General features: G+C 55.9%; 2 protein-coding genes across 2 annotated transcripts in view; both read right to left on the bottom strand.

Annotated features, from left to right (window-relative positions):
- The window catches only part of Mtg2 (mitochondrial ribosome-associated GTPase 2), a 12,999-nt gene extending 11,483 nt beyond the window's left edge, over positions 1-1,516 (bottom strand). The window contains exon 1 of the mRNA XM_013030410.1: positions 1,490-1,516. The gene's annotated coding sequence lies outside the window, so the exon portion shown is untranslated. The remainder of the gene's footprint in view (positions 1-1,489) is intronic.
- Positions 1,517-4,099: 2,583 nt separating this feature from the next.
- Positions 4,100-13,178, bottom strand: part of Ss18l1 (synovial sarcoma translocation gene on chromosome 18-like 1) — a 23,399-nt gene continuing 14,320 nt past the window's right edge. Inside the window, exons 8-10 of the mRNA XM_013030341.1 lie at positions 10,314-10,531; positions 6,909-7,036; positions 4,100-4,554 (exon numbers count right to left, since the gene is read on the bottom strand). Coding sequence (XP_012885795.1) covers positions 4,528-4,554; positions 6,909-7,036; positions 10,314-10,531 — 373 coding nt within the window. The 3' untranslated portion in view covers positions 4,100-4,527. The remainder of the gene's footprint in view (positions 4,555-6,908; positions 7,037-10,313; positions 10,532-13,178) is intronic.

The following is a 13,178-nucleotide window of genomic DNA, read 5'->3' as shown; positions in this document are numbered from 1 at the left end:
GTGGGGCCTGAACTCTGGGCCTGGGCACTGTCCCTCAGCTCTTCAGCTCAAGGCTAGCGCTCTACCACTTGAGCCACAGCACCACTTCCGGCTTCTTTTCTGCTTATGTGGTGCTGAGGAATCAAACCCAGGGCCTCATGCATGCAAGGCAAGCGCTCTACCCCTGAGCCATCTTCCCAGCCCCAAGAGTACATTTCTTTTGAGACAATGTCACTCCCTTCCTCTCTCCTAATTTTCTTTTTTTGGGGTGGTGGTAGTCATGGGGTTTGAACTCAGGGCCTGGGTGCTGTCCCTGAGCTCTTTCACTCAAGGCTAATGCTCCACCACTTTGAGCCACAGCGGCACTTCTGGCTTTTTGGTGGTTAAATGAAGAGCCTCACAGACTTTCTTTTTTTTAGTCAGTCGTGGGTCTTGAACTTAGCCTGGGTGCCGTCCCTGAGCTCTTCAGCTCAAGGCTAGTGGTCTACCACTTGAGTCACAGTGTCACTTCCAGTTTTCTGGTGGTTAACTGGAGATACGAGTCTCATGGACTTTCCTGCCCAGGCTGGCTTCGAACTGTGATCCTCAGATCTCAGCCTCCTGAGTAGGTAGGAATGACAGGTGTGAGCCACAGGGCCTGGCCTAGATAATTTTTCTTTTTAAAAATAGGATCTACTGTTTATGCAGAGACTAGCTCGGACTATGATCCTCCTATTTACACTTTCTTATGGAGCCCGGATGACGGATACATGCCCCCATGCCCAGCCCTCACTGGTTAAGATGAGAGTCTCTTGAACTTTTGACTGAGCTTTTGCAAAGTCCAGTCAGGAACAGCACTCGTACGTGGTAAGGGCTCCACACCAGACCCTGACACTGTGGTTCTAGAAAACGTTAAGCTCCTGTGTGCTGGCCCACAGGATAATGCCAGGAACCTCATCTGCATGGCTCCTGTAGGCTGAGGATGCCTTCCTCGGAGGGGACGTGGAGGTGCACAGGCTAAGCGCAGCCCTTGAGGGTCTGGAGCCGAGGCCAGCCGGGGCTGTCGGCTCCTTGGAGCAGGCGGAAGGACACGCAAGCGCGCCTTGCAGTGAGACTCGGCCTCGAAGAACCCAGAGCTGGGAACGGGAAAAGCAATCGGGACACACGGCACTGGCACCGGCCCGAAGCCCGCCCCGCCGCGGGCTAGTCCCCGCGCGGCCGTCCCGCCCCGCCGCGGGCTGGGCTGGGCTGGGGCCCGGGCTGGTTATCCCTCGCTGAAACTCTTGGCATCCGTATTTCCATCCAACAGGGGAAAAGGACTCTGATTTATTCTTTTCTTAAGAAGATACAGTCTGGGAGCTGGGCTGGGGCCCGGGCTGGTCCCCTCCCGCCGCCGTCCCGCCCCGCCGCGGGCGCAGGGAGCGCAACTCCCGGAGCGACCACGACCGACAGCGACCTTGCCGGGCGCCGCACCCCCGCCCTAACCCGCCGGGCCCTGCCCGCCGCCCGCGCCCCGCGCGCCCGCACCCACCAGCTCCGAGCCACGACTTCCGGGACGCCCGCCGCGGCCGACTGCTTCCGGGGCGGACCTGACCGCGCCTGCGCAGAGCCCGGGGGCCGCGCGGCGGGAGCGCCCCCTGCCGCCCGCGCGGGGACTGCACCGCTCTCCCCGCGGCGCTCACCGGGAGGACGCGACCGGCACAGGAAACAGAAGCAACGGCTAAAAACGGTTTAATGAGACGGACAGGGTCGAGGGCCGCCTGGCCTTCCAGCCAGGGGCCGCCTGACGGGGGGAGGAGGCCCGGAGGGTTGGAGGCCGAGGCCCGGGGAGGGTCGGAGGCCGAGGCCCGGAGGTGCCCGCCGCGGGCCGCCGGCCGCGTCCATCGCCGCTCTCCCGGGGGCCGCGACTCCCGTCCGTCCCCGCCGCTCGCCGGCCGTCCAGGACCGTCCAGCAACGTCACCTTCCCACAGGGTACATGAAACGGAGGAAACACGAAAGGACATCTGTCAGTCATCATTAAATACAGCAACGCCGAAATCAAGTATAAATTAAGAAACATGTACAAACTATTTCACAAAGTGCTCTTTAAAATATATACACAACATTCAAGACATTCTTAATGTAAGACAATTCAGATTGAAGTTTGGGTGATTCTTTTTTAAGTGACCTTTTCTTGCAAAAAGTATTCATACAGTGCTTAAAATTAACACACACACGCACGCACACGCACACACACACACACACCCCACAGCATATTCCCAGACTGGCAAGGAAGAAGAAAAACCATTTTCACAGTTCTCTATAATACTTAACATCTTCGGTGGGCAATTTCAGTCTCTGACTGAGTTTGCAAATTAGTTGTGTAGACACTTCCAGAAAAAAAAAAAAAAAGACGCAAGTTGGAAGGGATAGATCACTCCCTAAATGAAACTGCTAGTGTTTCTGTCATTTAGCAATTAAGAACTCTCATTTCTGTAACTTAGTAAATGTGGACATACACATTTTCAAGCCCTTATCAGTGTTAAGGGTTTTTAAACCCTCTGCCTACAAAATAAATGCTTATGTGCCCAAGTGTGCTGATACGTTCAACAGCAGGGGGGAGAATGTTTTAGAACATTCTCACAGAAAGTGCAGACTAGCCGTCAGCCACCAAGTCTGCACCTGACCTCAATTCTTCATCTGCAAGGGAAACAGTGCTGCTCCACTGCGCACCAGAAGCCGTCTGGATTCATCCAAACAAGAAAACCAGAGAAGGGCTTTTAAATCGTAAAGCATTCAAGTCTGGATAGATAACTAATCTGTTCAACATAAAACATGAATTTAAGAAAAACACCAGCTTCCACAGACCTCATATGTCAAGTTTGGAAAGCATCATTTGTCCTAAGATTTTAAAAAAGGATTCATAGTAATGTGATTATCATCTAAGTAAGAGTTGATCAAATACCCCTATGCTGCTATATTAGTAAAAATGGAGGATTTTTCCTTTGACCATAATTTTCCAAGTTTGTACAGAATTGAAGTTAAATGTTCTAGGATGTAAAAGTTACTCAGATTTCACTATATAAAACCTTTTTTTTTCTAAGAACACAGTAAAATTATTGGGATTGTTTTAAAACTGGGATGTGGAATTCAAATAGCTACTGCAAGTAAAGGAACAATTGCTTGGAAATCTGAACAAACAGGTCCTAGGAGAAATAACATAAAAAACCAAACAACTTGCCACTGTTTGGAAATTGGTATGAATAATTTAAACTATGTATAGACTAGGTTTGGGCATACTAAAAACTCAAATCCTAGAAATGACAGCACAGAAGTACAGCTCTTGACAGCCGAGTGGGAGATGCCCCTTGCCTTCCAAGGCCCCAGTGGGGTGGCCGGTCCCGTGCGCACGGCCCGGACACGCTGGGTGGCACCTCACGTGCTCCACCCTGACGAACACGCTGACTCAGAACTCACCAATGCCTCATTGCTCTCTCATACAAAGACAGACTTTTTGGGGTAACAGGAACTGGCAATAGACACAGGCACGCTCTAGAAAGGATGGATCACAGCCTCTCCAGATGAAGCATGTTATCCTTGTCACCGCAGAACAAAACCTCGTGTGAGACACAGGTTTTCCCAGCCTGCACGGAGGCTCGGGAAGAGGAGGCCCTCAGGGCCGTGTCCAGCTACACACAGCCAAAGAAACCCCCCAGCTAGGCCCCAGTGGCTCGCCTCTGTTATCCTAGCTACTCAGGAGGCTGAGATCTGAGGACTGCAGTTCAACGCCAGCCTGGGCAGTTAATTCTGTGAGAATCTCATCTCCAACTAGCCACCAGAAAACCGGAAGTGGCACTGTGGCTCAAAGTGGCTGAGCACTAACCTTGAGTGAAAAACTTCAGGGACAGCGCACAGGCCCAGAGTTCAAGCCCCAGCACTGGCAAAAAAGAAAAGGAAAAAAGCTAGGTGCTGGTGGGTCACATCTGTAATCCTCCTCAGTGGCTGAGATCTGAAGATCATGGTGTGAAGCCAGCCCAGGCTTCAATTAATCACAGAAAAAGCTGGAAGTGGCACTGTGGCTCAAGTGGTAGGGTGTTAGCCTTGAGCAAAAGGAGCTCAGGGATAGCGCCCAAGCCTGGAGTTGGAGCTCCAGGCAAAAAAGAAAAAAACAAAACCAACCCATGTGGCAACAATCATAAGAGGAGAGGGGGTCAGGCCGGGTGCTGGTGTGAATGTGCACACTAGACAGTCTCTTAGATAGCGTCCCATTACCAGGCACAGAACACTGATGACAAAATGATCCCCAAAGCTAGCTAGAAACATAGAGGAGGGGTGGGGACAAGAAAGGAACTTCGCCGCCGCATCGACAGACAATACCACACACAGCGCCGGGCACTGTGCCCTCATAGCCAGCTCAGCCGGCAGCACGCACGCACGCGCCACACCCAGCGTGAATTGAGCACGCTTCACATGCAGAGGCAGCACTGGGTGAAGGGTGGCCGGCAGGCCACAGTTCTGAGAACTGCCACCGGCCTGTCCATCTCCCGAAGAATGCATCGCACAAAGGCTCCAACAAGAACGCTTGTCCCTTATTGCTGGTAGTTTCCATACTGGCCCTAAAAGAGATGGAGACACAGGTTACACCTTCCTGGTCCCAGTAAACGCTCTATCCGCTGCGAAGGCAGACTCCTCCCAAGTCACAGGATAAGAGGGCTGAGGTACGAAGGAGGCAGGCAGGCAACCTCCGCTCCAACCCACCAGGGAGGGGCCACCCCCATCCTTGTCACTCATTTAGATCAGAGAGGGTCACGGGGCTTCTTCACTCAGTCTTGTGCTGGCTCCCTGAGCGTGGGGCCTGCCTAGGAGGCAAGTTCTTAGGCGCTGAGTTCTTGCACGTGACAGGCAGCAAGGCCAGTGCGCCACCACTCAGCACGCCCACGTAGGATACGGTCAGTCAGCATGACATCTGAGGAGGGCGGATGTGCAGCCGCACCTGTGTCTGGCAGGGCCGCAGACAGAAGCCACGTGAGCCACTGGCCAAGGGAAAGGTGCTCTGAAGATGCTGGCATAAGGACAATGCCGCTCGCCTTGTGTGGTGTCACCAGGCCTCCGGTAAGGAGGAGGCCGGGAGGGGAAGGGCTGGGGGTCCGCTGGGAGGTGAGCATCAGTGTGTGCTGCTGGTAAGATCTGTGACCTATGTCCTCACGCTCAGAGCTGGCACTGCTTGGGGACCAGGCCGCAGCACTAGCCACCGCTCTGGAGGGGAGCAGCGCCCCCAGCCGGAGCTCTGCAGCCCAGGGTGCTGTGGTCTGTGCAGATGAGGCCTGGCCAGGTCTGGCAGGGCAGGGGTGAGGTGTGCCCGGGACGGTGGGGCTGCGAGAGGGCCCCGAGGCCAGGTGCCTCTGTCCTGCTCAAGATGGTGGAAGGGGCTCAGCGTGAGGGCGGAGTGCCATGCACTGTCCGCGCACAGTGCCCGGTGGACCTGCCAGACTCACCTGACCAGCTGCCCAGGAAGATCCCCCCCCCCACGGCTAACCCTGCTTCTCGGGCAAGGGCAGGCGCTCTGGGCCGGCACCTCCCTCCCTGTGCTGCTGCCAATCTGCACACTGTCCATCCCGTCTGTAATTCGGCAAACGTCAGCCCATCTTTCCCTAAGTCCCAAAGGCATCCTTTCCGGGCCTGGCTGGAGGCCGGCTCACCGGCATCTCCCTTGAGCTCCTGGATGCCACGTGCTGCCCCAGGGCAGAACGCCAGGTGGACCCATGGGTCTCCGTGCCAGCCTGTACAGCATGGCCGCTCACGGGGCACGTGGCCTGGCTTTATACTGTGCTGCTGCCAGGCTTCCGATCTGTTCACACTCTCTGTTCTCTTTAGCCCAGGCTGGTCTCGAACTTGTGACCCTCCTGCCTCATCATGCGCGTTGATTCTTGGCATGTGCTACACAGCAGGGTGAGGAGCAACATCGACTTGGCTTTCATAGAAAACCAGCAGAAGGCACACAGTGCTTTGGACACTGGTTGGCTGTATAAATGTCACGGACACCAAGAACTCCTCAAAGGAGGCTGCAGACAACGCCCAAGGCCACCCTCTTCCTCCTGCCCCCCCCCCCCACCAAGCCTTCCTCTCCATGTCTTGAGCAGAGCAGGTGATCTAACCCCAGGGCCTCGGCATATTCCCTTCCTAAGCCACCCGCAGTCCTGGCCTGCAGACCTGCCTCCTCCAGGGCGCTGCCCCGCTCAGAGCAAGGAGCAGGTTCTCATCCCCTGCCCGTCCCCACCACCTCCCCCCACCCTCCTGCTCACCCGGGCCACTCCCCGCCTACACGCACAGCAGCCTCCAGCTGCCTAGTCAGCCCAGTCCCTAGCTCAGTCCAGCTGCGTCTTATTTTTTAAGTGGCAAAGCAAGGAGTTTATGTGTGTGTGTATGACAGAGAAGGGAAAGAGAAGGGGGGTAGAGAGGAGGAGGGGGGAGGGAGAGGAATGCTGTTCAGGGAAACGGTAGGCTGGAGTTGGGTAGCTCAAGCCCTCTGTTGTGTCTTCTTGTAACTATCAGCACTGAAGGACATCACTTGCAGACAAGCCCTAACCCATAAGCTTCTTGCCCAAGCTTCCTCTGCTGGGCCCCTACTGACCCTCGGCTCCCGGAGCAGTGTGGCTCCTGTGCGGGAGTGGCCACTTCGCTGGCTAACAAGCAGAGCCCTGCCCCAGCCCTGTCCCGGCATCCAGCAGTGACCGACTCCCGCCAGGTGCACAATAAACATATGCAGCTGAATGCATGCAGGTCCAGCAGGGAGAAGCTGGCTGTGTGGGATAAGCAAGTAAGAGCTGACTTAAAGACCTCACAGGACCGGAGAACCGATGCTGGAAGCCAGTTAGTTCCATCCCACTATTCCTCGTGACCACAGAGCAAAGTTCCTTTGCCTCCACAGACACAGTGGTCCGGGATGCCTGGAAACATCCAGAAAGCTTGCCTGTTCATAGCCGTAAGGTCGCTGCTGCTGGGCAGAGGGTCCCGTCTGTGAGGCTCTGTAGCTCCCATACTGCTGGCCTTGTCCTTGCTGGTAGCTGGAGTACTGCGAGGGGGCGCCCTGAGCAGGCCCTGTGGGGACGGGGGGGGGGGGGGTCAGAAGGGGAGGGGCTGTGAGGCCAGCCAGCGCTCCCCAGCAGGGAACACCACACACCCAACCAACACCCACACCGGCTGTAATGAGCAGCTGTATGGCAAGGGAGCCACGCAACTGGCTGGCCAGGCCTGCAAAGCCCAAAACTGTGCCCTACCAGACAGGCCCTCAGCCCAGCCTGCCTGCTGCTTCGGTCGGGTTACTCTGAAGGGAGTGGATGCTGTGAACTCACATCTGAACTAGGACAGGAGCTGGAGAGAGCGGCACACAGAAGAAACACACCAGTGCTCTGATGAAAACTAAGCTAAACTGATACAGGGCAGGAGTCTCTTAAGTTTTTTGTTGTTGTTGTCATGGGACTTGAACTCTGGGCCTGGGCACTACCCCTCAGCTCTTCAGCTCAAGGCAAGTGCTCTACCACTTGAGCCACAGTACTACTTCCAGTTTTCTTGTGGTTTATTGGAGATAAGTCTCAGGGACTTTCCTGCCCAGGATGGCTTTGAACTGTGATCCTCAGATCTCAGCCTCCTAAGTAGCTAGGATTACAGGTGTGAGCCAATGGCACCTGGCTAATTTTTATTTTTTTAGTTTTTTTTGCCAGTCCCGGAGCTTGAACTCAGGGCCTGGGCACTGTCCCTGAGCATCTTTTGCTCAATGTTAGCACTCTACCACTTGAGCTACAGACACTACTTCTGGCTTTTCTGTTTATATGGTACTGAGGAATCGAACCCAGGGCTTCATGCATGCCAGGCAAGCACTCTACTACTAAGCCACCTTCCCAACCCTTCTTAAGTTTTTGTTTTGTTTTGTTGGTCATGGGACCTGAAGTCTGGGCCTGGGCGCTGTCCCTCAGCTCTTCAGCTCAAGGCTAGCGCTCTACCACTTGAGTCACAGCGCCACTTCCGGCTTTTTTCTTATGTGGTACTGAGGAATTGAACCCAGGGCCTCATGCATGCAAGGCAAGCGCTCTACCACTGAGCCACTTTCCCAGCCCTCTGCTCTACTCTTATAACTTAATACCAACAGCTTATAAAGTGTTAATTGGTCAAGGTCATAAAGGTCAAAATATATTTTTTTATTAAATTTTTTTTTTTTTGCCAGTCCTGGGGCTTTAACTCGGGGCCTACGTGCTGTCCTGAGCCTCTGTGCTCAAGGCTAGTGCTCTACTACTTGAGCCACTGTGCCACTTCTGAGCAGTTTTACTGCAGGTACAGTCTCATAGATTTCCCTACCCATGTTGGCTTCCAATCATGGTCCTTAGATCTCAGCTTCCTGAATAGCTAGGATTACAGGCATAAGCTGATACCCAGCTCCTTATTTATTTATTTTTAGTTATGGGGCCTGAACTCTGGGCTTGGGCGCTGTTTCTCAGCTCTTCAGCTCAAGGTGAGTGCTCTACCACTTGAGCCACAGCACCACTTTTGGATTTCTAGTGTTTTATTGGAGATAAGAGTCTCATGGAGTTTCCTGCCTGGGCTGGCTTTGAACCATGATCTGCAGATTTCAGCCTCCTGAGTAGCTAGGATTACAGACATGAGCCCAGGCCCCTGGCACCAGCTCCTTATTTATTTTTTTGGGGGGTCCGGTCGTAGGGCCTGAATTCTGGGCCTGGGTACTGTCCCTCAGCTCTTCAGCTCAAGGCTAGCGCTCTACCACTTGAGCCACAGTGCCACTTCTGGCTTTTTTCTTTTTGCTTATGTGGTGCTGAGGAATCGAACCCAGGGCCTCAGGCATGCAAGGCAAGTGGTTCTACCACTGAGCCACCTTCCCAGCCCCCACCTCCTTATTTTTAAAAGCTGTTCTGGCTGGGTTCTTTGCATAGATAAGGCTCTGGTTTAACCTCCAGCACAATGGATCAACCAATCCGTTTGTTCTGGCTAGTCGGTGTGGCGCTTTGTGACAACTCCTGACTCTTGTTTGCTCTGGACCTGACCACTGCCCTCACAGAAGTGCCCTCCCCGACTGCACGCAGTGCACCCTGGGCTCTGGGCGTGTCTCAGAATGCTGGGGCTTCTGGAGAGTGCCAGCAGACAGCCAAGACCTGCAGAGGGGGCCGATACCCTGGAGGAGTCCAGTGGGACTGGTGGGCAGGGCACACCACAGCTGAGCAGAGCTGGGACAGACCCTGAGGCCCAGCCTCCCCAGGGAGGAGGCCTCCCCAGGGACGAGCTTCCGTGTCTGTGGCTCTTTTGGTAAGTGGATTTCTGCTTCCCGCCTACAGATGCCAGAGGGCTTCCTCTGCCTGACGCTCTCCCCGCTGCCCACTCACCTGCCTCCCTGGGTTCCTGACAGCAGTGTCTATGGCAAACTTGCTGGCCGGGTGTGGCATCAGCACCCTCAGAGGGGAAGACACTCTGAGAGGAGGGCTCTTCGGACATGGAGCCCGACTGCACGCCCCAGCTGAGCCAGGTGAGGGAGAGGCAATCATGCTAAACACCCACCTGCACCCACCCAGCCTCCCTGCTCCTCTCCACCAGGGGGAGCCAGGCTCCCCAAAGAAGCACCTGGTCTCGGGAGGTGCAGGGAAGACACTGAAAACACAAGGACACAAACCACAAGGACAAGGCATGCCAGAGACGCAGGAGCAGCTGGCAGAAGATGAAAGCTGCAAAAGCAGAGGTGTCCTAGCTGAACCAACAGGTGGAGTTAACATCCGTGCACTCATACGAGATTGACAAATCACTGAGCAACCAGGGGCGGGGGAGGGGGGGGAAGGGGAGCATCAGGACAGAAGGGCAATCCCACCTACTGACCGTCTGGATGGGACTGGGGACTCACTTCTGAGGGTCAGATAATCAGGAGACAGGAACGCGACAGGGACACACCCGCAGACACAGCGCAGGCCAGGTGAAGAGGGCCCGCGCCACAGGTGAGCCGTGCGGGTCACGGTGCCTGGAAGGGCCCGCCCTGGTGCTTTCTCCCAGGTGACCTGGTCTCCCCTGGGGGAAAGCTGCCTGCAAACCCCATGGAGGGCTCCTCAAGGGGCGGCCAGCCCACTCCAAAGCTGTCCAGACCATAAATGATGGGCAAAGCAAGAAGCTTCCAGTGAAGAGACACCCAAAGAAGAAGTCACGAGGGGTCCTAGCCGGGGCTCAAGGACACTCCAAGGACAGGGAAAGCCAGTGGAGTTCTGTGCCACGTGACTGTGTACGCCCTCGGCACAGACCGCACAAGCTCCGAGGCGGGAAGCGGAGGGCAGTACCGTGTGGTGGCCCTGGGAGAGCAGTGTGCTGTGACCTGCTCCCCTCTTCTTACCATAGCCTTGCTGCTGCCCGGGATAGCTCTGCTGGTTGGCATACTGCTGCTGGGGGTATGTCTGCGGCTGCGCCGAGCCCTGCTGGTAGCCGGCCTGCTGCTGGCTGTACTGCGAGTTGCCTGCAGAGAGAAGGGCCCTGCTCACGTCTGTCTGCGCCGCCTGCGCCGCTGCCCCCAGCGCCCTCGGAGCGGGGGGGTCGGGGTGCCCCCACCGAGCACTGCGGCGGAACAGAAAGCCAGAGACGGTGAAACGGCTGATAGTCCTAAGAAATGTGGATCTGTGTCCCCCCAAAAGACAACCTGAGTCTGAAACGGACCATGACCACAGCAGGATAGCTGTGTCCCTGCAAGGGGAGGGAATGTGACAATACGAAGCCATGTGAACACAGTGGGCAGAGCCCGGAGCACGCTGCTCCAAGCACAGATGCGCCCGGAGGATGGCTGGCGGTCACCAGAAACCAGAGGCGAGGCTCCGGCACATTCTCGCTGAGGGGGGGAGGTGCACGGCCACCACCGCCGCCGCCAGGGCCTCTACAACTTCAAGGCAATGAACCTGCGTGACGCGAGCCACCCCTCGGCCAGCCCTGTCACCGCGGCCCCGAGCCGGCATAAAGCAAGTGGGCTAGGAAACACGGAGGCATCGGGCATCCCAGCCAACCCTGAGCCCCCTCTCTGGAGGCCACTGCTCTTCAGGGCCCCCCCTGGGGGCCTCTGGATGGACAACTACTACCAAGGGATGGTGCGCACAGGTGACTGCCCCATACAGCCACATCCGGCTGGGGTCTTCTCATGCTCCCCACAGACACCAGGCCTGGAATGCTGCTTGGCAGCGCCCGCACTCAGGAGCTGTCCTGGAAGAACGTGAGGTGCAGGCCTGGCGCAGCACATGTGGCTGGCATCTGCTTCCACTGGAAACCAACAGGACGAGCGCAGAGTGAGCTGTGGTGGCCATGTGGTGGGCCCAGGTGTCCGCCTGCTCAGTGGCAGCATCGCAGCTGGGTTCCATCGGGTTGTAGACGGCACGGGGCAGAGGTGCAGACTGCCTCTGGTGAAGTGATGAAACCACCACCTGCTCATGAAGGTGAGCCAGCGCTGACGAGTGTGCGTGCAAGCAGCAGGGACCACGGAGCCCACACGCCACTGTGCTACCAGACGCCTGGCCTGGCCGGGCCCTCTGATGCTATGTTCATTCTTAAGTCCTTGACCCAGCCAGGGGCAACAGCCTGGCCACTACACCTGCTTTGGGGGCAGGGACAGGGTAACCCTGAAGGACCTGCTTCACAAGGCTACCCAGCCTACCCACCTGCACCAGGCAGGGAGCAGGAAGAACCAGACCCCAACTGCCAGGACAGGAAGACAGCTGTGCACAAGGTAGGGAGGGAATAGGAGACAGCTGTGTGTGTGTGTGTGAGAACAGGAGGAGACAGCTGTGCGTGTGTGTGTGAACAGGAAGAGACAGCTGTGTGTGTGTGTGTGTGTGTGTGAGAACAGGAGGAGACAGCTGTGTGTGTGTGTGTGTGTGTGTGTGTGTGTGTGAGAACAGGAGGAGACAGCTCTGTGTGTGTGTGTGTGTGTGAGAACAGGAAGAGACAGCTGTGTGTGTGTGTGTGAACAGGAGACAGCTGTGTGTGTGTGTGTGTGTGTGTGTGAGAACAGGAGGAGACAGCTGTGTGTGTGTGTGAACAGGAGGAGACAGCTGTGTGTGCGTGTGTGTGAGAACAGGAGGAGACAGCTGTGTGTGTGTGTGTGTGAGAACAGGAGGAGACAGCTGTGTGTGTGTGTGTGTGTGAACAGGAGGAGACAGCTGTGTGTGTGTGTGTGTGAGAACAGGAGGAGACAGCTGTGTGTGTGTGTGTGTGTGAACAGGAGGAGACAGCTATGTGTGTGTGTGGTGAGAGAACAGGAGAAGAAAGCTGTGTGTGTGTGTGTGTGTGTGTGTGTGTGAACAGGAGGAGACAGCTGTGTGTGTGTGTGTGTAAGAACAGGAGGAGACAGCTGTGTGTGTGTGTGTGAGAACAGGAGGAGACAGCTGTGCGTGTGTGTGTGTGTGTGTGTGAGAACAGGAGGAGACAGCTGTGCGTGTGTGTGTGTGTGAACAGGAGGAGACAGCTCTGTGTGTGTGTGTGAGAACAGGAGACAGCTGTGTGTGTGTGTGTGTGTGAGAACAGGAGGAGACAGCTGTGTGTGTGTGTGAGAACAGGAGGAGACAGCTGTGTGTGTGTGTGTGTGTGTGTGAACAGGAGGAGACGGCTGTGTGTGTGTGTGAACAGGAGGAGACAGCTGTGTGTGTGTGTGTGTGTGAGAACAGGAGGAGACAGCTGTGTGTGTGTGTGAGAACAGGAGGAGACAGCTGTGTGTGTGTGTGTGTGTGTGTGAACAGGAGGAGACAGCTGTGTGTGTGTGTGAACAGGAGGAGACAGCTGTGTGTGTGTGTGTGAGAACAGGAGGAGACAGCTGTGTGTGTGTGTGTGTGTGAGAACAGGAGGAGACGGCTGTGTGTGTGTGTGTGTGAACAGGAGGAGACAGCTGTGCGTGTGTGTGTGTGTGTGAACAGGAGGAGACAGCTGTGTGTGTGTATGTGTGTGTGAACAGGAGGAGACAGCTGTGCGTGTGTATGTGTGTGTGAACAGGAGGAGACAGCTGTGTGTGTGTGTGTGAGAACAGGAGACAGCTGTGTGTGTGTGTGTGAACAGGAGGAGACAGCTCTGTGTGTGTGTGTGAGAACAGGAGACAGCTGTGTGTGTGTGTGTGTGTGTGTGAGAACAGGAGGAGACAGCTGTGTGTGTGTGTGAGAACAGGAAGAGACAGCTGTGTGTGTGTGTGTGTGTGTGAACAGGAGGAGACGGCTGTGTGTGTGTGTGTGTG

Source organism: Dipodomys ordii, unplaced genomic scaffold (assembly GCF_000151885.1).
Source record: "Dipodomys ordii isolate 6190 unplaced genomic scaffold, Dord_2.0 Scaffold129, whole genome shotgun sequence".
NCBI classification, from domain to species: domain Eukaryota; kingdom Metazoa; phylum Chordata; class Mammalia; order Rodentia; family Heteromyidae; genus Dipodomys; species Dipodomys ordii.
The sequence above is the reverse complement of the archived record's forward strand: the minus strand, read 5'-3'. Positions and strand labels throughout refer to the sequence as shown.